This window comes from Pomacea canaliculata, linkage group LG10, assembly GCF_003073045.1.
Source record: "Pomacea canaliculata isolate SZHN2017 linkage group LG10, ASM307304v1, whole genome shotgun sequence".
NCBI classification, from domain to species: Eukaryota; Metazoa; Mollusca; class Gastropoda; order Architaenioglossa; family Ampullariidae; genus Pomacea; species Pomacea canaliculata.
In genome coordinates this window covers 26,196,046-26,223,234 of record NC_037599.1, presented here as the reverse complement: position 1 = coordinate 26,223,234, position 27,189 = coordinate 26,196,046, and the positions used below count along the sequence as shown (strand labels likewise).

General features: G+C 39.9%; 4 protein-coding genes across 5 annotated transcripts; 3 read left to right on the top strand and 1 right to left on the bottom strand.

The window, feature by feature from the left end:
* The first annotated feature begins 1,060 nt into the window (after positions 1-1,060).
* On the top strand, positions 1,061-5,477 carry LOC112573737 (GTPase IMAP family member 4-like). Its single transcript, XM_025254323.1, has 5 exons — positions 1,061-1,139; positions 1,651-1,704; positions 2,002-2,177; positions 2,592-2,924; positions 4,089-5,477. The coding sequence occupies exons 1-5, from the start codon at positions 1,094-1,096 to the stop codon at positions 4,320-4,322; spliced, it is 843 nt and encodes a 280-aa protein (XP_025110108.1). The 5' UTR covers positions 1,061-1,093; the 3' UTR covers positions 4,323-5,477.
* Positions 5,478-10,429: 4,952 nt separating this feature from the next.
* Positions 10,430-13,315, top strand: LOC112573770 (GTPase IMAP family member 4-like). 2 transcript variants are annotated; one of them, XM_025254364.1, is made up of 4 exons: positions 10,430-10,484; positions 11,281-11,471; positions 11,952-12,287; positions 13,019-13,315. In XM_025254364.1, exons 2-4 carry the CDS (start codon positions 11,304-11,306, stop codon positions 13,298-13,300), a joined length of 786 nt encoding a protein of 261 aa, XP_025110149.1. In that variant the 5' UTR covers positions 10,430-10,484; positions 11,281-11,303; the 3' UTR covers positions 13,301-13,315. The 2 variants fall into 2 exon arrangements, with proteins under 2 accessions (XP_025110149.1, XP_025110148.1); XM_025254363.1 differs by lacking the exon at positions 10,430-10,484 and adding an exon at positions 10,663-10,800.
* Positions 13,316-14,707: 1,392 nt separating this feature from the next.
* Positions 14,708-17,654, bottom strand: LOC112574523 (GTPase IMAP family member 4-like). The gene is made up of 5 exons (XM_025255651.1): positions 17,638-17,654; positions 16,717-16,894; positions 16,154-16,259; positions 15,720-15,877; positions 14,708-15,013 (listed from the first exon to the last, which is right to left on the bottom strand). The coding sequence occupies exons 1-5, from the start codon at positions 17,652-17,654 to the stop codon at positions 14,723-14,725; spliced, it is 750 nt and encodes a 249-aa protein (XP_025111436.1). The 3' UTR covers positions 14,708-14,722.
* Positions 17,655-19,058: 1,404 nt separating this feature from the next.
* Positions 19,059-20,963, top strand: LOC112573695 (immune-associated nucleotide-binding protein 12-like). Its single transcript, XM_025254273.1, has 2 exons — positions 19,059-19,241; positions 19,716-20,963. Exons 1-2 carry the CDS (start codon positions 19,062-19,064, stop codon positions 20,253-20,255), a joined length of 720 nt encoding a protein of 239 aa, XP_025110058.1. The 5' UTR covers positions 19,059-19,061; the 3' UTR covers positions 20,256-20,963.
* The last annotated feature ends 6,226 nt before the right edge of the window (positions 20,964-27,189 follow it).

Genomic DNA, 27,189 nt, shown 5'->3' with positions numbered 1-27,189 from the left:
TGTTTCCAAACAGTGTGAACAACACTCCCGTGTATCGTCTTGTCATCAAGTGCTTTAATCAGCCTCCAGTACAAAAACTGAGGCTTATCCAAACCTTAATGTTAACTCATGTAGTAGCCAGAGAACAAAACACACACAGAGATCTTGCACGTGCCAGGCACAGGACAGATCGGAGGTTCTGTCCTTTAATATATTTAAAACCACCGAAATATATTTTCCCTAAAAAATTAGATGGGTTTTAATTCAGTGTAAAATACTTGTTCTCGTATTCTGACCCGATTCCAAGAACATCCAACCTCGACGTGCACACAAAAAGTCTAGTCTACGGCTTGATGTTGATACAGAAATCGAACTAATTAGAGGATTTTTTGAACAGGAACAAAGTAACTGAGTTAGAGAAACAGAGATACTGCAACGCAAGAACATTATTCCCGTAAAGGGACAAAAGAATATACTATAACCACCTTGAAATCACATACACTGTGATTAGTAAGAGAAAAGATAATTTTTGGGAAAAAAAAAAAACTTTAAAACTTTAAGAAATAAAAGTCGCAAAAAGCAAACGCAAAATCGCCAGCATCATCTTAGAAGATTTTCTGAAAATCACTCTCGCAGATTTTTCACAGAATCGCTTTGCTGACTAGATGTGCAGTGAGTAGACAGTTCATTTTCTCGCAACCAAGAGGCCACATGCTGAGGTCTCAGAGGTTGTTGTGATTTTCGAAAAGAGATGAACTCACCCCTGCACAGCCCTCGTCATTTTTTAGAAATCAAAATCACCCGCGTAAACTGTGAATTATATATTGTGAAATTAAATAACTACATTTTTATTACGAAAGCTAAGTATCTGTAAAGAAAACAATAAAAGGAAAAGCATAAGCAAAATAATATGCACAAAAATAGTCCACGTACATATTCACACACACACGAACTCTTTCTCTCGCTGACACCGGGAAAATACCGAGATATATTCAGAGAATGATTGACAGCATGTGACCTGTAAAGCCACGCCCACTGTCGGGGTTCGCTCAGCGTTAGACTGACTCACTCGTCATTGAGTTTACACCACGGACAGTACAGTGTTGTGGACAACATGGTCAACTGGAGTCGGATCCCACCAAAATACTTCCAACGGTCAGGTAAGGCTGGACAAGAGGAGTGTGGGGAGGGGGAATGAGAGACGGAGGTTGCTGAGGTTGACACGGGTTGACCTAGTTGAGTGAGCGTGCAGAGTACAGAGTGTGAACACGAGTGACTCCATCTCTTGTATGTAGCGCCACGAGGGGATGTTTCTGTATTCTGTCTAGCTACAGAATTTTGTAGCTAGAGAGGAAATAACTAACTCCGTAAGAACCAGAGTGTTTCATTTATATTATACTCAGAATTATAAAGTTAATTCCTTTTAAATATATAAATGTACCTTAGAATTCTTGTCCCATATGCAAATGAACCCGCCTCGTTTGTATACAATTCATGTCTGTAGTTACAGAAATCGTTTTGAATAAGTCTAGGATTGTATAGCTAGAATGCATTCTGTAAATGAAAATGAAAGTAAAGAAAATTCCCCTTTTGGCGCCCCATACTCATCCTCTTTTATCTCTCCTTTATCTCTATCTTTTTTAAGTAATGAGCTGCTGGTAAATGTTTCAGTTTGGGGAGTTGTGTGGACCGCTGCGGTAGTACATGGGGTTTCTACAACTGGTGGTGAGTAGATTTTGTCCCTATGACTTTTGTGTGTATGGTAAATAAGTGACTATTGTAGGTAATATGTCATCGGATTTCTACAGACTTGTAAAGATTTGTTATTATTACATCGGCTTGTAGGTAACGTGTGTGTGTCCCACATGAGACTAGAGGTCTACCTGCTTAATGTCAATAGCGTGCATAAGGTAAACAACAAAGAACAGGATACTGGAAATGACATTTAATATCAAAGGATTAATTAAATGACACAAACTTAAGACTTAATTTCTGTCAGCTGACCATGCTTGATTTGTGCAGAACACAGCAAGCAAAAAAAGTACGGGATACTCATCATTGGCAAAACCGGAAATGGAAAAAGTTCCATTGCAAACGCAATTCTTGGCCAGCAGAAGTTTGCAGTTGGTAGTACGATGGCTTCTACCACACTCAAAGTGCAGTCTGAGCAGACGGAGAGAGATAACTGTCTATGGACGGTAGGCAAGAAAATACTTCTTTTTCTCCAGTTATGTAACCGACCTATGTTTTTTCAGTAATTCGTTCATATAATCCGCATTAAGATTTCAATTAGTTACTTGATACATTTCCATCCGGAAGAAAACACAACCTCAAAACTTCCTGATCATAAGAAAAACTGCTATTGTTGGTCTTCAAAAGTTTGGATTTATACTTCATCTTTGCTTCTACCGATCTCATTTTATCACTTTCCTCTTCGTCATTATTATCATCGTCGTAGTCGTCGTCTTTATTATTTTCATCTCACCCGCCAGCACCACTGACACCATAAGGCAAGCTAGTCAATGTCAGAACTTACATTCATTCTAATACATGTAATCATGGTCATTCCTGGACTGTTTATGTCAGTTTTAAAATGATCTCGTGTTGCACAGGTAGTTGATACTCCAGACCCAGTCAACTCCGAACTGGACACCAAGCAGCTCAAGGAGGAAATCCAGAAGTGGAAGCAGATGACTGCCTCTTTCCCATCCGCCATTTTGCTGGCCGTGCGGTGTGATGTTCGTTACACAGCTGAAGAGTACGACATATACAAAAAGATTAAAAATGCATGGGCAGATAAATCATTTCTGGATAATCTCATCATTGTTTTCACATTTGGGGATCGACAGGACAAAGACTTAGCCGAGGAGCTGAAGACTGTATGTCCAGAACTGAAGAACGTCCTGAAAGACTCCAATAACAACTATGTCCTCTTCAACAATAAAGTAAGTACCTTTTTGTTAGTACTTTCTTACAGCCCTAAAGGCTTTGTTGACAGAACTGACTGGCGGGCAGGTTTGTGTTGCCCACAGAAGACGGAAGGGTCAGCGGGGAGGAGGTGGCCGTTAGGTGGATTCAAGCAGCACAATCAGCACGCTCCTCCAACCCTGCTGGACACCAATGGCACATGGTTCGATGAACCCTCCCGCCAAAGCAGGCAACCATCCAACGGCGACAGAGAGAAGCTTGTAGAGGGCATCACAACTCACTGCAGCACCTGCGGATATTATCGCCATGGTAAACAGTAGCCCGGATGAACTTGTGTACGCTTTAAAAATTCTGCACAGCAGCAACATTTTTCGTTGCTGTCCAATCGCTCTCAAAAGTCACGAATTCAATGTCCTGCTACTAATAATAACAACATTGAGCAAGGTTCTAGCTAGAAGCTATGCTTAAAACATTGTAGTTCAGCTTTACACCAGCACATTCAAACATCCATATTTTATCTTTCAAAATGGCGTTCAATCAAATAGATGTATAATTTTGCTGCCGTTTGAGTGAGTTTATAGCAGATAAAAAATATATAAGCAAACAATTAATTTTTTGTAAATAAAAGCTTTTAAAGACGCAATCACCATCAGGAAACGTACCGGTCTATATTATCCAGGCGATCGACTTTGTTGGCCGTTATTGGCGAATTGTTTTTAAGCATCTCTGTCAGTTCATCGATAGGTAAGGTTGAACACCACAATTATTGAAATTTTTGTTTTTCGCAAGAAATGTTGCTGACTGAAGCACTATCTGTAGACCGCGAGTAGCCTATTGCTGTTCGAAAAGGCTCATAGCTTCCAGAATTCCTTCCTTTTGGATCATTTCGTCAAGCCTCGGTTATCTTCGGAAAATGTCGAAAGTCCCTAAATTAATGGCTTACACTTAAAGTAACTTGATGTGAATATAAAGTATGAGTATGAGGATCTTGTCTCTACACTCAATGTTTCTATTAGTATCTCTTTCAGACAGATTTTAATCTTTGCTAGAACATGTGTTTTATACTATTGTCTTTTACGAGTACCTTGTGAAATTCACCAACAATTTTTCTAGCAAGTTAAATTTTAAACAGCTCTGGGCAAAAACGCAGTTTATTCTTCGGTTGTTTTCTTAAATTACAGGTTTCAAAAGAAGCGATGGAGGAACAAGTCAAAGAATTCATATCAAGAATTAAAAAATCTCTGCCACCTCCATCTCCACCTTATACTTTTATGACGAAAAGTTACTGGTTATATATTTTAGCTTTTCTTGGTATTGCTGTTGCTTCGAGGAAACAGCCAACCAGAATAAGACTCATGCTCTTGTCTACTCCTCCAGCTTTGTTCGTCCTGCTGAAGTGCTATCGTGATGCATAAGAATTTATTATGAAAGTTCCATAGAAGTGATTTGTCAGAATGGAAAACTGTGATGATCTAGAAAAAAGTCTGTCCTTGAGGACGCCAAATGGCTTATGGCAAACAGTTCAATCTTTATATCAGATTACAGAAATGTTTCACAGGTGAGAAAACACTGATGACACTCTAAAAGGTTTTAAGCTTTGTGTCTTAAGCTGTAAAATGATGTTTAGTAAAATGCAACCGCCGGCGCGTGAGAGATGCTTGGTGATAGTACTAGGGTTATCCGAGACTACGGGCTCACACGCACGCACGCACGCACACACACACACACACACATACAAATACATACACAGAAATGCACAAACACACACACGGACGCACACACACACACACAAACACTTTAGGGTTCCATAGAGTTGTAGTTATGGATGTGACACAAAGTGACCTAAGCCTCAAACAACCACAGAGCATCTTTTCCGTTTGATGACTACGGTTATTGTAGTTAATGCAGGGTTAACTGTTGAAGAAAGGAAGGAGCTTCTTATGATGGCTGATAGCAAGAACTACTTGCTGAGCAACTACCCGTAGCTAATGTGTACCCAGTATTAGCTCATATCACTGTTTGTAAATCAACTGTTTGAAATGTTTACAAAAGATATCTTTTATATTGTCTTTTAATTTAATTAGATTACACAAGTGAAAGGTATGCATTTCTAAATGAAACGAAAAAGTCACCGCCAGTGGGGAAGTAAAAAGACAGAGTGAATAATCTTTACACAAGACTAAATAAAGTTTCTGCATCTGTCATCTGCCCATCTTTTTCCCTTCTATCCTGCTCTCACCTAAAATGTTTAATATGATGTTAATTAAAATAGTGTGACACAATAGCTGTGACAGTTTATATTCAAGAACATACATGTACTGTAATGACATTCATTGCTTGATGTGATTCAGCATAGCTGTTTTGTTTTTGTTTTTTTTTAATTTTTTTTTAATTTTTCAACTTTTCTGGTATTTCAATGTAATGGTTTGCTGTGATTTTTCAAATTTTCCCCTATGACTAGGATTTTTTTTTTCGGTCGTTGGAGATTTGTTCACTACGTAGGCGCAGGTTTTATTTTGATGATTTTTATAAACTGTAAATAAAGTAAGTAATCTTTCATATTTTCTTGTTCTGGTGTAATAAATTTTGTATACAGGCATGCGTTGTCGTCTAGATTGATAGGATGAAGGCTGTTGAGTATGGACGGATGATGAACAGAAAGGACTTATAAATAAGTCACTGCTGTGTGATTAAAAGACACCAAGATTCCTGGTCATTGGAAAAGCAGCTTTATTCCATATTGCATACCCAGTCTGCAGCCTTTTTTACCTTCAGAAGTAGGTACACACATCTACTTAATAGCGAAATATCTGACAATAAGCTTAAGATAATCCTAACTTGGTAACACTTATTTACTGCGTTGTCCATGGGAATGTTATTACGACGTTTCCCATGGGATGGGATGGGATAGAAAAATATGTCCCATGGACAACCCTGCTTATTTAGTTGCACAGAATCTATGGGTAGAACAAACCCCTATTATTATAAACTTAAGCGGAACAAGTTGCCAGATTGTTTTGTTTTCTTTTAACAAAATCTTTCGTTCTATAAGTAGTATCTGTTTATAACGAATCCCTATATATATATACACACACACACACAGACACACCCTTAGGTTATGGGTCTCATGTTCAACGATTCTGAGCTTACAGTTTAGTCGGTTAGTTCTTGTGCTTCGTGTGTGTGTGTCTGTTCGTTAGTGTGCGCTTATAGCTGTGTCTGTATATGTATATATGCGTTTTCTTGTCTGTGTCTACACTGGGTTTTGCAAGCTGACAGATCTCAATAGAAAGGAAAAAGTAAGCAAGTATCAACATGTTGGTCCTCTTTTACTGAAATGATCTTTATAAAATAATAAGCTTGCTTCTCTGGGCATTTCATTTTTTTCCACTAAGAGGGCCTTCAGAAGAACTATATTAATATTATCAATAAGAACAAGACCACGCACACAGTCACACACATGCTGGTTGGCAAAGTAATCTCTTGCTCTCCGTCTGACAGTGTGTTATCAACATACTTCACCACCAATCTGTTTCAGTAATTTCTGAGAAAACCTTGAACACGCTGGGTTTTTTTTAACAAAATAAGAAGCTCTTAGCTTACATACTGTCTGTGTGACTGTGTCTCCCACTGTCCGTACCTTCGTTGGATGTTCCGTGTGCGTGCGTGTTTGTGTGTGTGTGTGTATTTACACCTGCTTGCCTGCCACTGTCTGTCTTTTGCCTCTTTGTCTACTTATATGTCTAGAAATGTTAGTCTATGTTACTAGTATGGCTGATAAGACATCCGAATTTCCAAGGAAAGCCTCTTGTGTTTGGCAACATCTTTTCCAGAGAATCAACTCCGGTTTGCTTCCATCGCCTTTGGGCCTCGTTATCATAACAATCATTCAAAGACCTGAGACACGATGTCAAATAAAGTCATGCAAACAATGGGTAGTTTGAGGACAGAGAGAGTTCTTGGCACAGCTTTTATATCAAATTAAATCAGACTTTATTGTCTGTCAAGGAGACCCCAAGACAGAAATATTTCTTTTGCTCACATACTCACACAGACATTTAACACACAGTTAGGAGTAAAGATACATTATCATGGTAGTTGGATCTCCGTCAAATGGTCAATGAAATTTCAATACTTTATATTTCTTGTATATATTAAAAAAATGCGTTGGCATTGCAGACTGCAACGAAATGTGTCTGAAGGGCATTTTCTTCATCCTCCTAGTACTTTGTCAGCTGATACTACTATCTGTTCATTCACCTGTTGGCAAACAACATCACAAATTGTCATCTTTGTCATCTATCGGCCTGTGACAGAAATCCATGTATTTCATTTCATTAATTATTGAGATTGAGCGCAGAGAGTTCGTCTTGTTTGTTCGGAAGGGAGAGCACATTCAACAAGGTGATGGCTGATAATGGATGTCAGCACCCTCTACTCTTCAGACTGTGTTTGATTCCTCCTGAGTCCTTGTGCCTTTGTTTAGGATGGTGATGGCTGCTGACACCTCTGGTAGGCAGCTTTCCGTACACGTGGCACTTTATAGCGCCTGCCTGAGGGCAACAGCTGGAAGTTGGGATGGAGAGGGTGCATTAGGTCTGAAAGGATGTTGTAGCCCATCTTTCTGACTGCATGAAGGTACAAGTCAGAAAGTGGCAGCTGTGATATACCAATAATTTTATTTCCAGGTCTAGTAGGCGCTTTACTAGATGGTGTGGCTGGACTGTGTTGAAGGCGCTGGAAAAATCCATGAACAGGACCCGAACATAGGTGCCAGAAGTGTCCAAGTGTTGTAGGATAGAATTTAAAAGGATGAGAGTTGCATCGGACACACCCCTACGTGGCTTGTAGGCAAACTGCAAAGGATCCAGGCCATCAGCCATGGTGGGGATTAACAATCTTCCCACAACCCTCTCCAAACACTTGGCCACAACAGACGTGAGAGCTACAGGTCGAAAGTCTTTCAAGTTGGTAGCATGAGGCTTCTTTGGCACTGGTATTATTGTGGATGTTCGCCACACGCGGGGGACACTATGAGAGTCAATGGAGAGCTGGAAAAGTCTGGTAAAAGCGCCACTCAGCTGACTAGCACACTCTTTGAGTACCTTGTCTCTCACGTGGCTTTACGTGGGTTCACATGACAGAGAATTCTGACGACATCATTTAGGAAAGAAAAATCAGCCGGCCGAGCAGGTGGTTGCGCGTTCGTGCCGGCTGTGAGAGCGGTTACGGGCGTGCATCCTACGACGTCTGAGGATGGTACGTGAATGACACCTTTAAAGGAGATAGAAAAGGTTCATTTATTCGCTATTAAAAGGTACACGGACGTTTCGCCGCCGGACGTTTCGGAGCCGGACGTTTTGCCGACCGGACGTTTCGGCGCGGGGCACTTCATTTCGGCATTTCACGCGGGACCTTTTGCCGAAGTCAAGTGTGTGACGCCCCTTAGCTCACACATTTCTCTCGCCATTGTATCAATGTATCAGTGAACTCTCTCTCACTATCCCTCCTCATGTGAACCCTTAGCTCACACATTTCTCTCGCCATTGTATCAAAGTTTTTTCTCAAAGCTGTTGCGCATAATCTGTGACAATCAAAGTGAACTGTCTGTGAAGTCTGTGTGTAAAATTTGTTTGAAATAAAGAATTATTGTGTAATCTAGTAGTTACTTTCATTCTTTGAGAAGTAAGTAAGCTCTCTCTCTCTCTGACATAATGCGGCGAAACGTCCGTCGGCAAAACGTCCGCACACGCTATTAAAAGGTTTATGTACTTAGACACCAAAACTCCAAACTGTATTGTATACAGTTAGAGTTATACACCATGTTATATATATATATCAATGTATATCTGTATATCAATAGTACAATACGAGCTGTAAAATACTGATTGGAACTAAACACCATGGACAGGAATTTGAACCAGAAAGATATCGTTCAGTATTAACCTCCCAAAAAAAGTTCAGAAACACTCTTATACGATTTAGACTAGGAATTAGCGAAATAAATATCAATAGCAGATATTCTTACACCTTGATCACAAACTGCCCTTTTTGTAGAGACAAAACGGAAGATGAAGAACATTTTCTGCTACAGTGTCAAACCTATGTGGATATCAGGACCAAGTATCTTACACCCTGATAAACAGTGGATACCCGCAGACAACAATGGTTGTGTTGCTGTCTAGAGGGGAAACACACGATATCAGAAATGTAGCCATGTTTATTTGTTATGCTTTAAAGAGGCGCAACGAGAACGCTGAAAGTACTGGACAAACAATGTGACCCCGGGTGGTTGGACTCACAGGACTGGTCAACATGTAAACAGGCTGGGGCCGATGGTCTAACAATGTGCGTGTGAGATAGAGTGAGCGCGCATGCGTATGGGTGTGTGTGTGTGTGTGTGTTTGTGTGGTGCGTGCGTAGGTGTAGTTGTGGAAGATGAGAGAGAGAGGGCTAATGAAGAATGGTTGGTAAGAGTGTAAAAGCTAGATAATGATTGAAACAATACAAATAGATTTATGTACTTCATGTAATTTACATATTCTATTTGTGTATATTCTACTGCCAAGTACGGCCTGCTTTGAAAGGGTCGTCGACCCATCAAATAAATAATTCAATTCTCTCTCTCTCTCTCTCTCTCTCTCTCTCTCTCTCTCGCTCTCTCTCTCACACACACACACACATTCAACAACACACACACATACATTCACACACACACACACTCTCTCTCTCTCTCTCACACACATTAATTTTTAGGCACACACACACACACATTCAAGCACACACACACACATTGTTTGACAAAGCTGCCAGTCACTCACAATCTTTATAACTACCTCGTATTCAATAGATGCCTGTGTGTGTGTTCGTGCTGCTTACGTTCATTCAGGGCTTCTGCTAAGGCTAAATTCTTTGGGGTCCCAGGGACCCCTTCTTCAGATTTTTAAGCGGTCCCTGTTCTTCGCCCAAATTTGAATGGGACCCCATTGATGAAAATTGAAGGGGTCCTCAGAACTTTTAATGCGTACTGTACGCAATTTTTTGCGTAAGCAGAAGCCCTGACCGCTCATTTCACACGACATGGCTAAATGACAGGTCAGGACCTACGATAAGTTTGTAGTCCAGTAAGTCATGTGTCTGGAGATAACGAATGTATTTCTAGCTCAAAGTTCTTGAAAACTTCGAGGCGTTATCATGTGTGGGGCGTCGACAAGTACCCACGAGGCCAAACGCGAGCAAGTAGATACAGTTTCTCAGAAACCATTAAGGAGGCTGTGAAGTGTGTTTACTGCTGCTGTCGCAAAGTCATCTGACCCCGTGGTTTTCTGTGGAAAAGTTAAGCATATCGGTCAGTGATAAATTTTATCTGCATGTCATGTTCTGTAATAAAAATTGATGATATCGTTGGACTTCAGTCCCGGGAATTATCCATCTCTAATGGGATGTGTGCTGTGTACTGCGAAATTTAGAGCCGCATGTGTCATCTGGCTAAATGTAGAGAACATAGAAGTAGACAATAGAAGTAGACTTAACAGAACAGCTGCACAAGTAACAGAGGTCTGAACACAGCATCTCATGTGAGTAGTCTCGACCCCTTGCGAATATTAACCGTTTATGATCACTGTCAGGCTGTCTGTCTGTTTGCCTGTGTGTGTGACTGTGTGTGTGCGTGTTAGAGAGGTCTCCATGCGCCATTAGGCTCACACAGAGGTGGGATCCAATCCTTGTGATTTCTATTCAGACCCTTGTGTCACCTGGGTTGAGGCCAGAGTCTAGTCATCGTCAAGCACTCGTATAATCTGGTCTTCACTGGGATGTCTGTAATAACAGAAACCTCCTTTGCTACCGCAGCATCCTCTTCCATTAACAGCAATCGACTCTTGGATGTTGGGAGTAAGTTTTTCAGTGTATGTTTGAGAGAAAAAGAGATGCATGATACATACATATGTGCGTATCCGCGATAGAAACGAGGCAAACAATTTCAAAATTGAAAGTAGACTGATTATTACTTGCTCTTTCTATTCCTCTCTTTTGTGTGTGTGTGTGTGTGTGTGTTGTTTTTTGTACCTGCGCACACACTTACGAATATGCGTTTTTTTTATATATATCCGTAATACTTTCACGACTGACATACACACTCTTAAGAGATAGTGTAACAGAGACACATTAAAGGAAATAGACACAAGGAAACGGAAGGGCAAAGAGAAGGAGAGAAAAAACACGATAAAAAGTGCACGCTGCTGCGTATAATGTACTATGTGTTGTGTGTATGATGCGCTATTTGTTGTGTATATACTGACAATGAATGAGTTACACCGGCGCAGGGATACAGGAGCAGGACGTGTTCATGAAGTTTCCCTTTGCTTGTTGTAGATATTAGCCGGAGACCAGTCACAATGGCCTCAAGTTATGTCTTTCTCCTTGTTGGGAAGACAGGCAATGGGAAGAGCAGTCTGGGAAATTGTCTTTTAGGACAACAGGACTTTCTGACTGGTTCTAGCATGTCTTCAACAACAACTAAAGCTGAGAAAAGGTCAAGAATTAGAGGCGAAGTAACTATAACGGTGCGTGATACGAAGCTAAAAGCACTTTATTGTGTTTTTTATAGTGTTCTGTATGGTGCTCTTTCTCATGATTTTGTCATATTCTTTTTCGTGTTGCTTATTGTCATCACATAGATACCATTTTTGTTTCATCGGTTGGTTTTCTTATAAAATCACTTTTGTCTTAAAAAAATTGTATTTTTTTTTTTACGTATATCTGTATTTGATTTTGTTTTGTTTTGTCCTGGTGTGTGTGTGATTTTAACTGATTTCTTTCATTTTTTTTCTGTTTTTGTACTTAAACATACAATGGTAGTTTGAAAAGCAATTTCTTATAATAAGGTTATTAGATAGTGCTGAAGAGGAATGAACTTCAAGTGTAGTGTGTGTAACGAGATAGACGTGTCTGTTTGTGTGTGTGACAGGTTTTTCCGCCACGTGGTAGATAAGATGTTATTTTTCAAAAGGAAAGGTTATTAGAAAATGTTTCAATGCGTGAAGGTGGTGGACACTCCGGACATCGTTAACCTGGACTACAGTCCTGAGGAAAGGAGGGAGGAGATCCAGAGGTGGAAGGCGCTGACGTCACCCGCCCACCCGACCATTCTACTGGCTGTGCGCTGTGACGTGCGCTACACGGCCGAGGAGTACGCCATCTACAAGGAGTTCAAGAGTCTGTGGGGAGACAACTCCAGCATCAAGCGCCAACTGGTTGTGGCCTTCACCTTCGGTGACAGGCAGGACAGAGACCTCCGTGAGGAGCTGAAGGGCGTGTGTCCCGAGCTGAAGAAAGTCTTGAGAGACGCTGACAACCGCTACGTGCTCTTCAACAAAAAGGTGTGTGTGTGTTTGTGTTTGTGGTTGTATGTGTGTTTGTATGTGTGTGTGTGGTGGTGGTGGTGGCCGCCGAGATAAGAAAAAAAAGATAACAGACGTGAAAATATCGGCCTAATAACTGCTCACCGCCAGTCATCACAGGCCTGAATGGCGTCCATGGTCTTTGCGGTTTATCGTTGCTGTTGCCCTTTGACCATCTGTTATCACTTGAAGACGAATTGGTCCACACTGTAACTGCTCAGTATTATCTGCTGGCTCAGTAACCTACCTGAAACTCACCTTTGTCCACTCTGTTAGCTTTACCATTGATATCGCGATTTAATAATCTGCTTTGTCTGCACGTTTTCTGTCTAGTGTCTATGGATGTTGATATATCTATGTCCGCTTGTTTGCTGACATGTCCATATCTCTTCATGTGTTATATAAATTTTAAACTTATTTATTCCTTTGCTGTGAGCGTGGTTGCCATTTACTCTTTCTCTATTTCTATGTCTGTCTACCCCAAATGACGAACTGTTTCAAGTATGGAAAGTAAACAAGGCAAACACTGGTATCGAATTGTTTACGCTTACCTGCCGCCTTGCACCGCTCAGCAACAAGATTCCCCATGAGGTTTTCTAGTGTGTTTTGAGAGCCTGTGATCCTGTGTACGCTGGCTGTGTGTGGCCTGGATGTATAACCATGTCAGTCATCTTGTCAACTTTAAACCTCCTTCTGTTTTTCGTTCACAGGACCCAAACAAAGAGCAGCAAGTTGACAAACTTCTCAAAATCATAAGACCACCTGACAGGTCACAGAAGCCTTTCTCCTCTCCCCGCGTCCACAACATACTGTCCGTGGTGTGCTTGGTCATCCCCCTTCTTGCTGCAGTCGGCTGTATCGTTGCTGGCGTCTTCGATCAACTGGGATTGACGATCGGCCTCGGGGTGCTCGGCCTCACGATGGCTGTGCTGTTATTAGTGTGTGGGTATGAAGCCCGGAAACAAAGCCGAAGTAGCCTCATGAACCCTTAAGAAATTTGAATCACACGATTGATCCTCGTTATTTTAAAACATATAAAGTATGTCATCATTCATTATCTTACCCGCCAAGCCCTGCTCTCAACCTACTTTGTTACAGAATGTATTTTGTTCAAAGGTCCCCTAGTTATGGATCATATCCATACACCCTCGTTATGTCGCCACTCTCGCCTCTTACCCAACATTTGTGGTCGGCGGATGGCGAGATAGCAATTTCAAGTTATTATATCAAAAGATAATAAACCATTGGCAGATTTTTTTTCTTGAAGCTCTGCCAGACCTTGAAATCACAAAGTCCTTGAAATTCTTTAAACACACCATAAAACTAAACATTTCTATGTACGTGTGAACATAACATCTTATGTGTGTCCATTCTTCAGCAACTGTTAAAAAAAATAACTTGTGTAAGTTTATGTTGATCTTCACATTTTTTTCATGCACGCATCGATTGATGCTTATAGGTACGTTTGAATGCAAAAGTGAATGAATAAGGATATAAACATATTTTATATATATAGAAATATATCTTGTATTTACATATTTTTTCTATTTTCCTTTTTGTGTCTCTGTTTTACACAAATTCTCGTTTTCTGTGTGTGTGTGCAAGAAAAAAGATAAAAGAGAGAGAGAGAGAGAGAGAGAGAGAGAGAGAGAAAGAAAGAAAGAGAAATTGTGCTTAGAGTCTTCAGGCTTATTAATGTTTACTTGACCAACTGACACATCTGAAAACAAAACACAAATTCTCTTTAATCATGATCTAAAGCTCAAGAAATGACCTGCAGCTTTCGCGTTCAATGCTTACAAATGAACAAAATATAAAGTTTATGTAATTCAAGGAAACTTTACTATAAACTATAATTATGATTATTCTGACGAAAGAATTCATTTACTGTGTATGACTAGATTCCTATTTGAGGCTAAAATGGTGGGTGAGGTCACTGAACTGTGACCTAGCGATTCTACTTTAACGGTACCATCAACCTTTATCTGAAATCAAAAGCACGAGACAAACTTACTTTAATGCCCTCCCCACCCTGTTGGAAACTATATGCCTGACATTAGTGTAGCACCACGTGACCCTCGAAAACACGTTTCCCTAACTCTACCTCACGTATTATCTTTGATAGAAGATAAGGCTAATGTTTGTTTTTTATTTTACATGCTAAAAATAAAAAACAACAACAAAACAAACAAAAAAATCGAGGAAAAGAATTTTACAGCCCCAGACAACCTCTCTGAAACAAAAACTTTTTTCAGTGTCATTTCTTTACTTTTACATGGAGTCAATGAGTTAATCGTTTGACTTGTGGTTTGGTACCTAAATTAATTTAATTAGTCATGAAAATACAAGTCATTCGTGTGTTCTGTTTTTGCCCTATTAAGTACACTTTAGAAATCGTTGTTTGTTTGTGACTGCTACATCACAGAACACCTCTTTACCACGGCGCCAACTGCGACAGCTAGTCCCACCTCGGCGACCTTTATCAAGACAGGCAATATGTAAGTTTTTGCTATGTTCTTCAGTGTATCGAAGAAGCCAGGATCTTCCTTTTCATCAACAATGGCTTGTCTGGTCTCTGTGACAGCCTGGTTGTCTGACAGACCGTGATCTCTCTGGCGGCGAGCAATAATGGACTGTACTTTCCTGTTGTACTCATCAACCATCTCATTCGTGAAATACTCCCTGTTGTTTCTTCTCACCACATCCTAACAAAGAAAACAATATTTTTAATTTAATAGCAGTGTGATTTGAGTTTGAACAAAATTTTCGTTTTCTTTTTATTAGGAAGCTTCTTTCTACTGTGGAGGACCGGTACGCCAGCATTGTTGCTAGTTTTGGCGGGATCTGCTAGGGCATGGTGAGAGATGGCAAATAGCGGTGATTGGCTAGGGGAGATGGCACATAGCGGTGATTGGCTAGGGTAAAACGGCGGATTGTTCCGACCGTATCAGAGCATCGCAAAAGTTTACCCCTTCCCAGAGGTATATAAGGGCAGAGCTGAGACGAAAAGATCAGAGAACAGAGTCGGCAGAGACAGCGCGCACAGCTACACGACGAAGAAGAGACAGCTCCGACCTCTAGCGCCTCAGGCGATTGACGCAGCCGTGACCATCGTACGAGAAATAAAGGGTCGCACACCTGCTGACTGTTCCTGCCTTTTTGGTTCGAGTGTTGAACTGTTGTTGTCACCATACAACCCCACCTTACCACTCGGTTACACTATAAAGTTTTTAAAGCAAAGTTTTAAAAATGTCAAAATTATTCTTTTCGCTGCTCTGAAACATTTCTTTTATTAACGAGTAAAATAAACATAGAGGAAAGAACATATGAAAATAGAAGGAAAGCGTAACAATTTAGAGCAAGCAATGTTTTACTCTCTCATGGAGTTCATGAGTTAGATAATAAACTCACTTGAATCTTACTTAACACGACCTTTGCGTGCTGTCGTCTCGTCTCAAACGTCCCAGTGTTGGACACAATGCAGTAACGGTTGTAGGCATCACACAAAACTTCCTTGAGATTTTCAGGAGCTTTTAGTAATTGCTGGTCTACAGCAGCCTGCATACCACCTGGTAATCCAAGAAAAGGGGTGATATATCTGTTTGATTATGAACATTTTTAATACGATAGCTTTAAATGATGCATTTGAATAAGGAAGGTGGTCGAAAGGTCACAGACAGACGAAGGAAATGAAAAATCACTCTTAACTGATAAGAACTTAGGGGATAGGAAATATATATTTAAAGGCTTTAAATACAAGAACGAGCAGATGATGGCATGAACAGATTTCTTCTTTCACTCATGTATAAGCTATGTGCAGTACCACTGAGTACCACGTCACTTACTGATGTCATCTGCAAGCCCATCGCCGCCAGTGAAGACGATCATGAGGTGGCGGCGGACACGCTCACCAAACAAAGCCTGTAGTGTCTTCACAGCATCATACTCCTCCTGTCCACACACAACAAACGCAAACCATACAAGAATAAGGTTTTATTATAGGCACAGTGGTGAGCAACTTTTTCCTTAATGACCAGGTAAATCTCATTGGAAGATATTGCTTCCTGAAATAGGGTTACTTATACCCCTTCTGTTCCGAGATACACGCCTACAGACATCACGGTCTACAGAGAGATGTTTACAATGCAGATATCGATATTCTACCTAGATACATTTCCGTAGTCAACACTTCAGACACTGTGACAAAAGTCTCATGGTAAGATAAGTGAGATGTTAGCCCTCGTGCTTTGATCCTTTCTTCTTGTACGTTACCTGGTGCACCCTGCTCTGGACAGTTATAAAGACATGCACCACAACATTTAACATAATCAGTGTATCAACTATCACTTACTGTAGATGGGTTATTCCGATTGTAAATGATAAAACGTTTTTAGTCCAGGCTGCTAACCTTTGTAAAGCGACGATCGCCTCGAATGACGATGATGACCACGTGAGGCCCTGGACAGGCCACAGCCACGGACTTGCCGACTTCCAGCAGAACTTCTTCCTCGCTGCGATGAGTGTCACACAGTCCAGGTGTGTCTGTCACCTGTATCAAAAGGATATACAGTGTACAACAAAGAAACCTGGACCATGGATCATAGCTCAAGGGTCTATGAATTATTGATGCAAGCTAAAATAGGCAGCTGCTGCTCATAAAATAATCCTCCTTTTCTTCCTCCTCCTCCTCATCATCATTGACTCCTCTTTATATTATTGTTTTCTCTCTTTTGTCCTTTTATTTTTGTCTTTCTTCTTTTTTGTGTTTTTCTCTTTTTTGACGTCAAATAGCTTTATATTTTAGTCTAATCTGATAGTGTTATCTATAGATTGCTCTTACACATTTAACTTGTAAAATTTGTCAATGCTTTTTTAAAATTGCTTCGTGCAATGGAGTGGTGGAAAGGCGTCCCATCTCCTGTATTTTTTAAATCATTGACACACTAATCAGTTGAATTTGTTTTATAACTAGAAAAAGTGTAACCGTGTACAAAACAATATTAAACAAACTCGATATATATATCAGTGTGTATGACAGCGGTTCTCAACCTGTGGGGTGCGCCCCCCTGGCTCGAAGGTGGTCATTTTTTAAGTTTCTTACACCGGAATTAGTGAAATTAGTTTACATTGCTGGCTAAGGAGGGTGGGGGGCGCGCGCGGACATACCTTTGTTCGTCAGGGGGCGTCACTAGTAAAAGGTTGAGAACCGCTGGTGTATGATCATTTTTCCGGTAAGTAAAAAGGAATAAACTAGCAAACGACTTTGACATCTATATGGCACTGTACTGTGATGATAATGTCACTGGATACTCCTGAGTAAAGTACTCACACTATGGATAACTCCATCTACTGTAGCTTCAGCCCACTGACATTTTTCCGTACCGGAGCACAGCCCGCTGGCAGGAGCAAACGCTTGACGACCCAGCAGTGTGTTTCCCAGAGAACTCTTTCCGGTTCCGGTCTTTCCCAGCAGTACAACGCGTAATTCCTCCATTTTGTGTACAGTGGAGGAGTCAGCCTCTGAAAGGAATGAGAAACATAGTGAGCACAAACAAGTTTCATGTTTAGGAATAAAATCACCGATAATTATATTTGGTTGGAGACAAAGGTGCTAGTGGATTTTTTTCGGTAAAGAGGGGGTGGGCGAACTCCATGCTGACAGTGAACAAAGTTCACATTCTTCCCTCCCTATAGTATCCTTTTGATCTGGCGGATGACCCTCCCCTCTTTTGCATCCTCCCTCTGTTTCTACAGTAGTATAATTACTGGCATACTTATGCTTAGACTCATTGTAGCTACAGCCACAGCTCTTAATCAGATGATACGTCAGTATCAAATTCAAAATGCACGCATGAATAAATATGTTACCTATATGGTTTATAGCATAGCAAAGACATATCCCTACTAAGCTGCATTTGAGAAGTCCATAAATATTCTATTTATTGTATTAACATAATTGACAAAGTTGCTGATGTTATCACCTAGCACACAGAATGCAGAAAAAATAACAATAATCGCAAAGTGAAATATTCTCAAGCAGACACCAAAACACTGATACACAACATGAACGAACTTTGTGGAAAGGGATTTCTAGATCAAACTATTATTTCTTACCCTCAATGTTCGGTCATTGCTGTCACGTGACAATCTCAGCACCCAGGTTTATCACAGCCACAGTTCAATTAGTGTGTGGTGTTTTTGAGGGCCAAAGCCCAATTTGGGCGGGGCGACTGTGCAGCTGACTAGACTTGATTGACGTGACCTGCTGAAGGTTGTGGCTGTGTAGCTGTCTATACAAGAGACTACTTTATCCTGAGTGGAACTGCTGGTGGTGAAGTCAGCCTTGAGAACTTGTTCACAGCCTCAAACAAACACACTGTGAGCTTCCCTGACTCTACTCATCGACACCCGGCTGCTCTCAACACACAAGCATCAAGGCAAGGCGTGATTGTCAACAAATTTTCTCCTTTATAATGTAGATTATATTCTCCTCTGTATATTCATTAACACATTCCAATAGAGACAGTTGTGAATGATGTGTACTTTTGCTAATTTAAGATTATGCACGATGTGGTTTGTTTTTTGTGCATTTTACTCAACCCTCCTGAAGGTACAAGTCGATATCATAAAGTTACAGAAATACAGAGAGGGTCTCAACGGCAAAATCACTGTAATAATAAAAAGAGAAATAATAAGTAGTGTTATCTGTTTACTACATGTATCTCAATGTTTGTGTTGGTTGTTGCACAGAAAATGAGTTCGAACCAAGGACATTCGACAAGAATTTTGATCATCGGGAAAACAGGAAATGGCAAAAGTTCTCTGGGGAACATCATCCTCCGCCAGAAGATGTTTGCTGTTGGGACTGGGATGGCGTGTACGACGGTATCCACGGCAACAAGATCGTCAGCAAGGAATGGCAGGATTATTGAAGTAAGATAGAGGATCATCGAGTTTTCATTCCAGTAGTAACTTTTAAATTTCACATTTTACCTCTTCTTTCTTTTGCAAAGTAAATTAAAATAAGATATTGCTTCTCTTTTACATGTAAAATGGGACAAGAGACACAATCATTATCTATTAACACACGCTTTATGAGCTTTCCAACCTTTAACAAAGATATCTAAGCACATGGAAAAATCTGCTCCAGTACATTTTTTGTTGGAGAAGGAAAAGGAAAAATCCACTCAAATGTTGAGAGAGAGAGAGAATATCTTGTCCAGAACCCAGCGAGTAAAGTGAAACAAAAACGTAAAAGATCTTTGATTTGAAAGTCAAAAAACATCATCATCACTTCTTTTTCCTTTCTTTGTTTTAAATTAATAATAAAACTAATTTTATCTATTTGCAGGGTTGGTTGTGCGTGTGTGTGTGATCATTTTGGGGCTTACTTTCTGTCGTCCGCAGGTGACCGACACACCTGACCTAAGCAACCAGTACCACACGGTCTCTGAAATTCAAGCGGAAGTGAAGAAGTGGAAGGGTGACCCCGAGACGACCCCAGACGCCGTTCTGCTGGCTGTTCGCTGTGATGTTCGCTACACGGCCGAGGAGTTCGCCATCTATCAGCAAGTGAAGGAGATATGGGGTCGCGACCTTTGTCGGCGGCTTGTGGTGGCCTTCACCTTTGGAGACCGGCAAGACCGTGACCTTGGTGAGGAGCTCGGGACCGTTTGTCGCGAACTGAACAGCGTGTTGAACGACGCCTCGGGTAGGTACGTCCTGTTCCACGGACCAACGAGCTCTCGGAATGAAGAAGCAGTCGAACTGTTATTGAAAACAATTGATAACTTACCCCAAACTACACTGTGGGTGATTTGGAAAGGATGTGGAGATGTTCTACTATTCATATGGTATTTGATATTATGGATGCTGCAGGCTGTATATCAATGTTTTCGGGGCCTCATCGGGGGCTGGAATAGAAAGCCTCCCTATAGGCCGTTGTAGTAATAAATAACAACACTGCTTAAGAACTCACATTTAAAGACCGTTAAACTGTGCAGCAGTAATCTTAGTTTAGTGTTCAAGTACTTCATTGTATGTTGGTTTTCTACATCTGTTATCAAGATAAGTTTGATGTGACATCTCGACTAATCATTTACTATTTTATCAGTGGATCTAATAAGCTGGTCAACACCAACACCTAGGTAACTGTGAGGTCCTATAGTGTTAAAAGTCTAATAATAGACACTGTTCTAATAAATAATTATCTCAGGTACAAGAAGACAGGTAAGCTTTACTGTGGCTCGAAAGAGTCCGCTGTTAGAACTGATGCTATATTTTACACCTATAGTATTAGCCGCGTTAGGTGTATAAAGACCTGTGTTGTACCTTTATAAGCAAGAAAAACATAGCTAAAATGTAAACTTACTTTTTAAAACTGTTTTGTAAGGGTTATTTATTGATCCAAATAAAAACCACTCAAGTATATATTACAGTTGAATGATTGTATCATTATTTCGTCATTTTTATTCTCATCATCTTTCAACAGGTTAGTGTATTGAAATAGTGAATGTTGGCGCGCGAGACAGAACTTCTTTCCCACACCTTAATGTATTTTTAAGAAACGAATGCTGAAGTATTGCCACCAATAGAAATTTTTCAGAAATGAGGTCAACAGCAGAATATTTCAGAGAAATAAAAGTTTTGGCTGAAGCCCAGCATTTTTGGACTGTGTGATGATAATGGAGTGGGTGTGTAAAGTGCAGGTTGCTAAAGTGGGAGAGAGATAGTTGGTGGTTAAATGATGTGGGACAGCAGTACACCAGACACAACTAAAGACAAGAATAAAACTCGTTCACGGCATCTCTCTTCACCATGGAAATTGATATTTTCAACTCTTCCTAATACCAAAGCCTTATATCACTCCACAGTTTATAGACTACAGCCGATGGTTCTGTCATTTCCTACCTGTATCTACACCTTCACAATATGTCTGTGTGGCTGAGTCACGTTGATTGCTATGTGCAGTTGTTTTAGTTCAAAGGTCTTTTACGTTTTTAGAACGTTTAGTTCAGTTTTAGTGTCTAGAGTTGATCTTAGTCCCCATCAGCAGACTCAGCATCCACACATTCCTATCAGGATGCAGCTGCGCTGACAGGTCCTTACTAGAGGTTACAGACTCTTGTCAACAGGATAAAGCTCTCTCAAGATCTCGTGTAAAAGCACAGCTTACTCAGTTCTGTGTAGGTCTATGTTGATTCTAACAGTCAGTCATCCCCTTGAAGGGTACAGGTCGTTGGGGGGGGGGGGGGGGAGAGTGGACCACATGAACAGACGCGGCAGATGACAGGCTCACTACTCACACCTGTAGTCACCGATAGTCAGCAGGTCGTACACAGGACCACCTGTCCAGTCTTTGACGTTCGTAATCCAATTCGTCAACTGACCACTTCGTGTCGGGTCACATGACTAAAGAAGACCATCTTGATTGTTGAAAGTAGAGGTTCTGAGTGTCTGACAGATGTTGTAACCATGCATCGTAAAAATTCCTCGGATTTTCAGAATTCTGGAACCTTATTATTAGTGCATCATTTGCAATTTTTTATGGACCAGAACAATGTGTGTACATTTCTTCTTGGTTTTCAAAAATCAAACTCTCGTTCCTGAAAGTCTATCTTCTTTTTAGATGACATAACCTGTGTAAACATGTGCCTGAAAAACTTTTTAAAAACTTTATTTCAATTACCCGATTACAATATTGATTACAGTGTTGATTACAATAAAAGTAAATTCTCTAGCACGTTTCAAGCAGACTGTTCCTTTTCTACACAGTTTAATCTATCATTATCAGTTTGAATTATTCTTCTACCTTTTTCAGTTATTTTTTAATAATTTTTTGGAAAATACGTACCAGTGTGTCAAGCTGCCTCTAGCCTAGACGTCGTCAAAAAGTTCAGCAACAGTCAGCAGGTCATGCACAGGACCACCTGTCCAGTCTTTGACTGTCATAATCCAATTCGTCAACTGACCACCGAGGCGTCGATCATTCTCTAAGTGCCTCGAATGATAGTTCCGACAGAGGTTCATGCCTGGTCACATGGCCAAAGAAAACCATCTTACGTGACTTGATTGTTAGAAGTAGAGGTTACTGGTGTCAGACAAATGTGGCAACCGTACATCGTACAAAATCGTTGGTTCTATCTTCTCTGTATGAGATCCAAAGCAGTCTACTCAGGTACTTTCTCTCAAATGCCTGGATTCTCTTTTCCGTCTCGGTGAACAGAGTCCACGTGTCACACCCATAGAGCAGGATCGGTACTACGAGGGACTTGTACAGATTATACTCTCTATCCTCTGTCTAATGCTTGTATTGTTGAAAAAGTTCAGATATCTGTTACTCTGATGGTCAACGCACAACAATATTCATGGATTATAAGCACACACATATAAACATATGAATGGTGATTGTGAGCGGGAGCTTAGTAATAAAGAAAACATCAGTTTTTTTCCTTATATCACTGCTACAAATGTTAGAAACACATTTAGGTAGTATTGGTCATATTCTTTCTCAACCAGATTTCTGGAATGGCAAAATGTTACCCTCAAAAATTGTTGAATTAACTACAGTGATCCTTACCTTCATAGACCGCAGATTTGAAAGTTTATCAGTCTTATCTCCCCTCCTTTTATTTATTTTCCACTGGCTCTCTCTCTCTCACACACACACACCAAGAATAAGAGACGAGTAAAGACAACTCTTCGAATCGCTTTGTTAGAAAAATATTTTACTTTTATTTTCTCTATGAATTTAAAAGAAAAGCTTTGCTTGGGTCATGATATACTGTTGCCATATTGATCACGTTTCATTTTACAACTAAAAGTGTAGCACAAATAGCTAAACATAAACATAGTACTGCACTTTAGATTAAGTTTGTTTTAAAACACATTGTATGAAAGGTCTTAAACTGTTATTCAACTTTTATATTATAAGAATTGCGCTTAACATCTGCACATGCGTGTTATACACATATATATTCACATATGTATATTATTAAATATAATGCACAATCTGGATGTACTCTATTGATTTACTCATTGTTATTCTAAGACAAATGTATCACAACGATAACAAATTGAATAATAAATGACAAGCAAAAAAAATTTGTGAACCAAATCAGCAACGCACTTTAAAATAAAAGTTTTCATGTAAATGTTTTTTTAACAACAGCAAACATAAAACTGAATGCAGTTTACATTTCCCAAACTTATACAAAAAGGTAACTTTTGTATTCCTACTAATGTAAGACTAAAGTTTTGTGGAAGCGGTAACTATGGAAAAAAAAGCTCATGTCATAACTTTTACAATCAATCTATAGCATCATGAGACAATAAAGTGAATAAAACGATGTGCTATCACATTATTAAGATATATAACATAATCTTAATATAAATATAATTGCTAAAATCTTAATAAAATGATATCTGAGGGAGTAACGTTCCATCCCCTACCGATATACAATCATACTACGAACTGGACTGCTGGCAGATTTTTTCCAGTTAACTGCTAAAACGAGGCATTAGACGCCATAGCTTCCGGTTTATTCACATTCTTTGTTTAGGCTCGCCGGGATTGACAGTGGATCATTTCGCAAGAGGATAACACTTGGTCTTGGCAGACAGACAGCAATCCACCTATACACGTCCATGATCTTACAGACAGCAATTACAGAAAGAAGTTAACCGAAGCCGAGGTCTGTCAGGAGGCGGGTGCACAGGGTCACGTGGTAGCTGAGACAAAAATATTGACTACTCGATCAGACAAAAATATTGACTACGACTAAAGTCTCGACTACAACAGAACAAACATCACAGCCAGAAGGTCCTTAAATAATTGTAAAGGCCTAGTTTACAAACTTTTAGAGGGGGAACTGATATAAGAAAGAGAGCTTTAAATGACGAGAGACTTGGGGGCACATGATAGTGTAGTGGTTAAAACACGTGTAGTTTCTTGAGAGTCGAAGGAATTCCGATTTCTTCTCAAGTCAATGCGCGTTCCTCTCTGATTTTCCTAAAGTCTGAAGTTATTTTTTTTCTTCATGTAACTCTAGAAAGTTCTCGTCGCACCAATGTACAAAATGTGGTAAGGCATTACTATAATCATGGGATCGTTTTGATGTAGCCCTTTTCATGTTATTCCCTACTTGACAATAATGAAAGATAAAGCAAAAACGTTTTCTCTCAAGTTCTTTGTTGCTTTTGTCCTAGTCTACAATCATTACACCAGTTTGACATGCTGTCTCACTAACAGTCGGTTCATCCGCTCAAGTCGTTTCATTTTTCTTTCTTATCTTTTAATTTCTTTCTTCTGTTTGTTTTATTTACTGTCCTTCACGTCCCTTTCATTACTTTTAAAAAATAACTGATGTTGACGCCGAGCTGGCAGCCATGGGTGTACGACAGCTCTACACTCTGTGAAGGACAAGGAATCCCATGAAAACAGCAATAGTCTGTCAGAGAAAAGATCTGAAGCCTGGTTACAGTTGACCATCAAATGTCTTCTAAAGAAAATAAAGTCTTCTATCCTTGTGTGAATTAATAGACAAATGATTTTAAAATGCTTTTCCGCTACTTGGTTCTTCGTCTGAAGTCAACTCTGCAATGAACGACTGTCTAGTAAGTAAAGTGTCAATGCAGGAAATAAATACTTACATTGAGAGTAGCCTCCAGTGGGAGGGGACAGAAAGTTTTCCATGATTAAGGAACTGAAATTAAAACACAGTGTGTTGTTTGTCTGCGATTGTCATTGTACAAAAAGTGCCGTTGGGTGACTACAGGGTGTCCTGTTTGTGAAAACTGAAATCGTTCTTTTATAGTCACACACACAGACACACTCACCCGCACAAACGCACTCCCTCACACACACACACACACACACACGCAGTCTATACATCTCTCTCACACACATATATACACCATACACACATTCAAGCACACACACTTATAACCACACAAGCACACTCACACACACATACGTATATTCAAACACACAGTCTCTATCTCTCTTTCACTCACACATTCAAGCACACACACACACTCATTGACTAAGCTATCAGTCACTCACAATCTTTATCACTACCTCGTGTTCAATAGATGCATGTGTCTTTGTGTGTGTGTGTGTGCTTACGTTCATATCACACGACATGGCTAAATGACCAGTCAGGACCTACGGTAAGTTTGTAGTCCAGTAAGTCATGTGTCTGGAGATAACGAATGTATTTCTAGCTCAAAGTTCTTGAAAACTTCTAGGCGTTATCATGTGTGGGGCGTCGACAAGTACCCACGAGGCCAAAAGCCAACAGGTAGATACAGTTTCCCAGAAACCATTAAGGTGGCTGGATATATGTTTACTACTGCAGCCGCAAACAGTCATCTGACCCCCTGGTTTTCTGAGGAAAAGTTAAGAATATCGGTCAGTGATAAATGTAACCTGCATGTCAGGTGGTGGTGGTGATGGTTGTGGTGGCCGCCGAGATTAAAAACAAAATGGATGGCAGACGTGAAAATATCGACTACTTCCTCCGCCTGATAAATGCTCACAGGCCTGAATGGCGACCTTTGTCTCTACGGTTTATCGTCGATGTTGCCCTTTGACCATCTGTTATCACTTGGAAACTGGGACACAGCCAAGTCACTGGGCAAAGTCTTTACTTGACGGCGTTGAACTGAAGGTGGGGTAATTTATGTGTAAAAGCCAACAAACAGTAAAAATCACAATCTCTTGCGCATTCAGCGCATTAATCACATTCCTAATAAAGATGTTGCTAACACAAATATACCACTAACAATATTAATTTTCGACAGCTTTTGGTTTCTTCTTCTCTTGGTGAGTGTATGTGAAAATGTATGTGTGTGTGAAAAGAAGTTAAAAATTGTATCATTGATTTCAGGTGCCTCAATATACACAATACATGTATGAAGGCTTGGAGAATACTTTTGTCATACATTTTAATTGTTAAAAAAATTATTTCAGATAATATATGTACCAGGTTTCATGACACACACCACTCTGAAGAGACTATTCTAAAGGAAACTGATAAGAGTGTGACTATAGTTGCCCCAGGACCTCATGTCTTTTTTTTTTTTCTTCTCTTTTCAACCAGAGACCGTTACACACAGGTGTGTCTAAGAATTACAACTTTTCCTTCGCCTTCCTTTTTCTTGTTCTGTACTCAAATTCTTTCTTGTCTTTGCATCTTCTTTTTGCCCCTTTCTTTAAAATTTTATTTACTTTTGATTACTACAAAGTATCAAATACACCATCGGGGTTTGATTGCTTTGTTTAAGGTTAAAACAAATCAGAGTCAATATGATGTCGCTGTAGATTTATAAACTTGTGTTTGTCAGTAGTGAGTGTTACTCTGGTCAGACCAAGTGGCCTTGTCTTAGAAGTTTATGTCTAAGGTCATTGTTCAGAAGACAGAATACAGGAACCTTTCTACTAAGCCTATTCATGGAAGAAGAAAAACACTAAATCAAAACGAGTTGTTAAAAATGATGATTACGAAACAAGTGTATTACCAAATATTGTTAGAGATCGTATATGCCTGCTTCACTTTTTCTGTTGAAAAACGCTAGATTATATCATCTGAGGAATAATAAATTAATGTGAATTGAAGTGCAGGGCAAAACAATTAAAAAAAAACATGTAGAGACAGTTGTCACTCCCATACAGCTAGATGGTATGAAGATTCTGATTGTTTTTGAAAAGCTCTTTTCTAAAGTAAGTAGCTGGGCTTGACATCTGCGTATAGAGATCGGAGGCCTTACATAAAAAAAGTTGGAGTTCTCTCTCCATCTCTCTCCAGATACTGTACTGTTTGTAGTTTTGTTTTTTTTTTTTAAAGTTTAGTCGGCATTTTCTATTCTTATGATCTTGTTA

What these genes read in the sequence shown, in the direction of transcription:
- LOC112574523 (XM_025255651.1), bottom strand. An exon ending in TGGGCTTGCAGATGACATCA is followed by an intron (nt 15,878 to 16,153) that starts GTAAGTGACGTG and finishes TTGGATTACCAG; the next exon opens with GTGGTATGCAGGCTGCTGTA. An exon ending in TCGTGTTAAGTAAGATTCAA is followed by an intron (nt 15,014 to 15,719) that starts GTGAGTTTATTA and finishes TTTCTTTGTTAG; the next exon opens with GATGTGGTGAGAAGAAACAA.
- LOC112573695 (XM_025254273.1), top strand. Translation starts at nt 19,062, where the DNA reads ATGAGTTCGAACCAAGGACATTCGACAAGAATTTTGATCATCGGGAAA. An exon ending in GGAATGGCAGGATTATTGAA is followed by an intron (nt 19,242 to 19,715) that starts GTAAGATAGAGG and finishes TGTCGTCCGCAG; the next exon opens with GTGACCGACACACCTGACCT.
- LOC112573770 (XM_025254363.1), top strand. Translation starts at nt 10,722, where the DNA reads ATGTCTGTAATAACAGAAACCTCCTTTGCTACCGCAGCATCCTCTTCC. An exon ending in TCGACTCTTGGATGTTGGGA is followed by an intron (nt 10,801 to 11,280) that starts GTAAGTTTTTCA and finishes TGCTTGTTGTAG; the next exon opens with ATATTAGCCGGAGACCAGTC. An exon ending in GAGGCGAAGTAACTATAACG is followed by an intron (nt 11,472 to 11,951) that starts GTGCGTGATACG and finishes CAATGCGTGAAG; the next exon opens with GTGGTGGACACTCCGGACAT.
- LOC112573737 (XM_025254323.1), top strand. Translation starts at nt 1,094, where the DNA reads ATGGTCAACTGGAGTCGGATCCCACCAAAATACTTCCAACGGTCAG. An exon ending in GAGATAACTGTCTATGGACG is followed by an intron (nt 2,178 to 2,591) that starts GTAGGCAAGAAA and finishes CGTGTTGCACAG; the next exon opens with GTAGTTGATACTCCAGACCC. An exon ending in ATGTCCTCTTCAACAATAAA is followed by an intron (nt 2,925 to 4,088) that starts GTAAGTACCTTT and finishes CTTAAATTACAG; the next exon opens with GTTTCAAAAGAAGCGATGGA.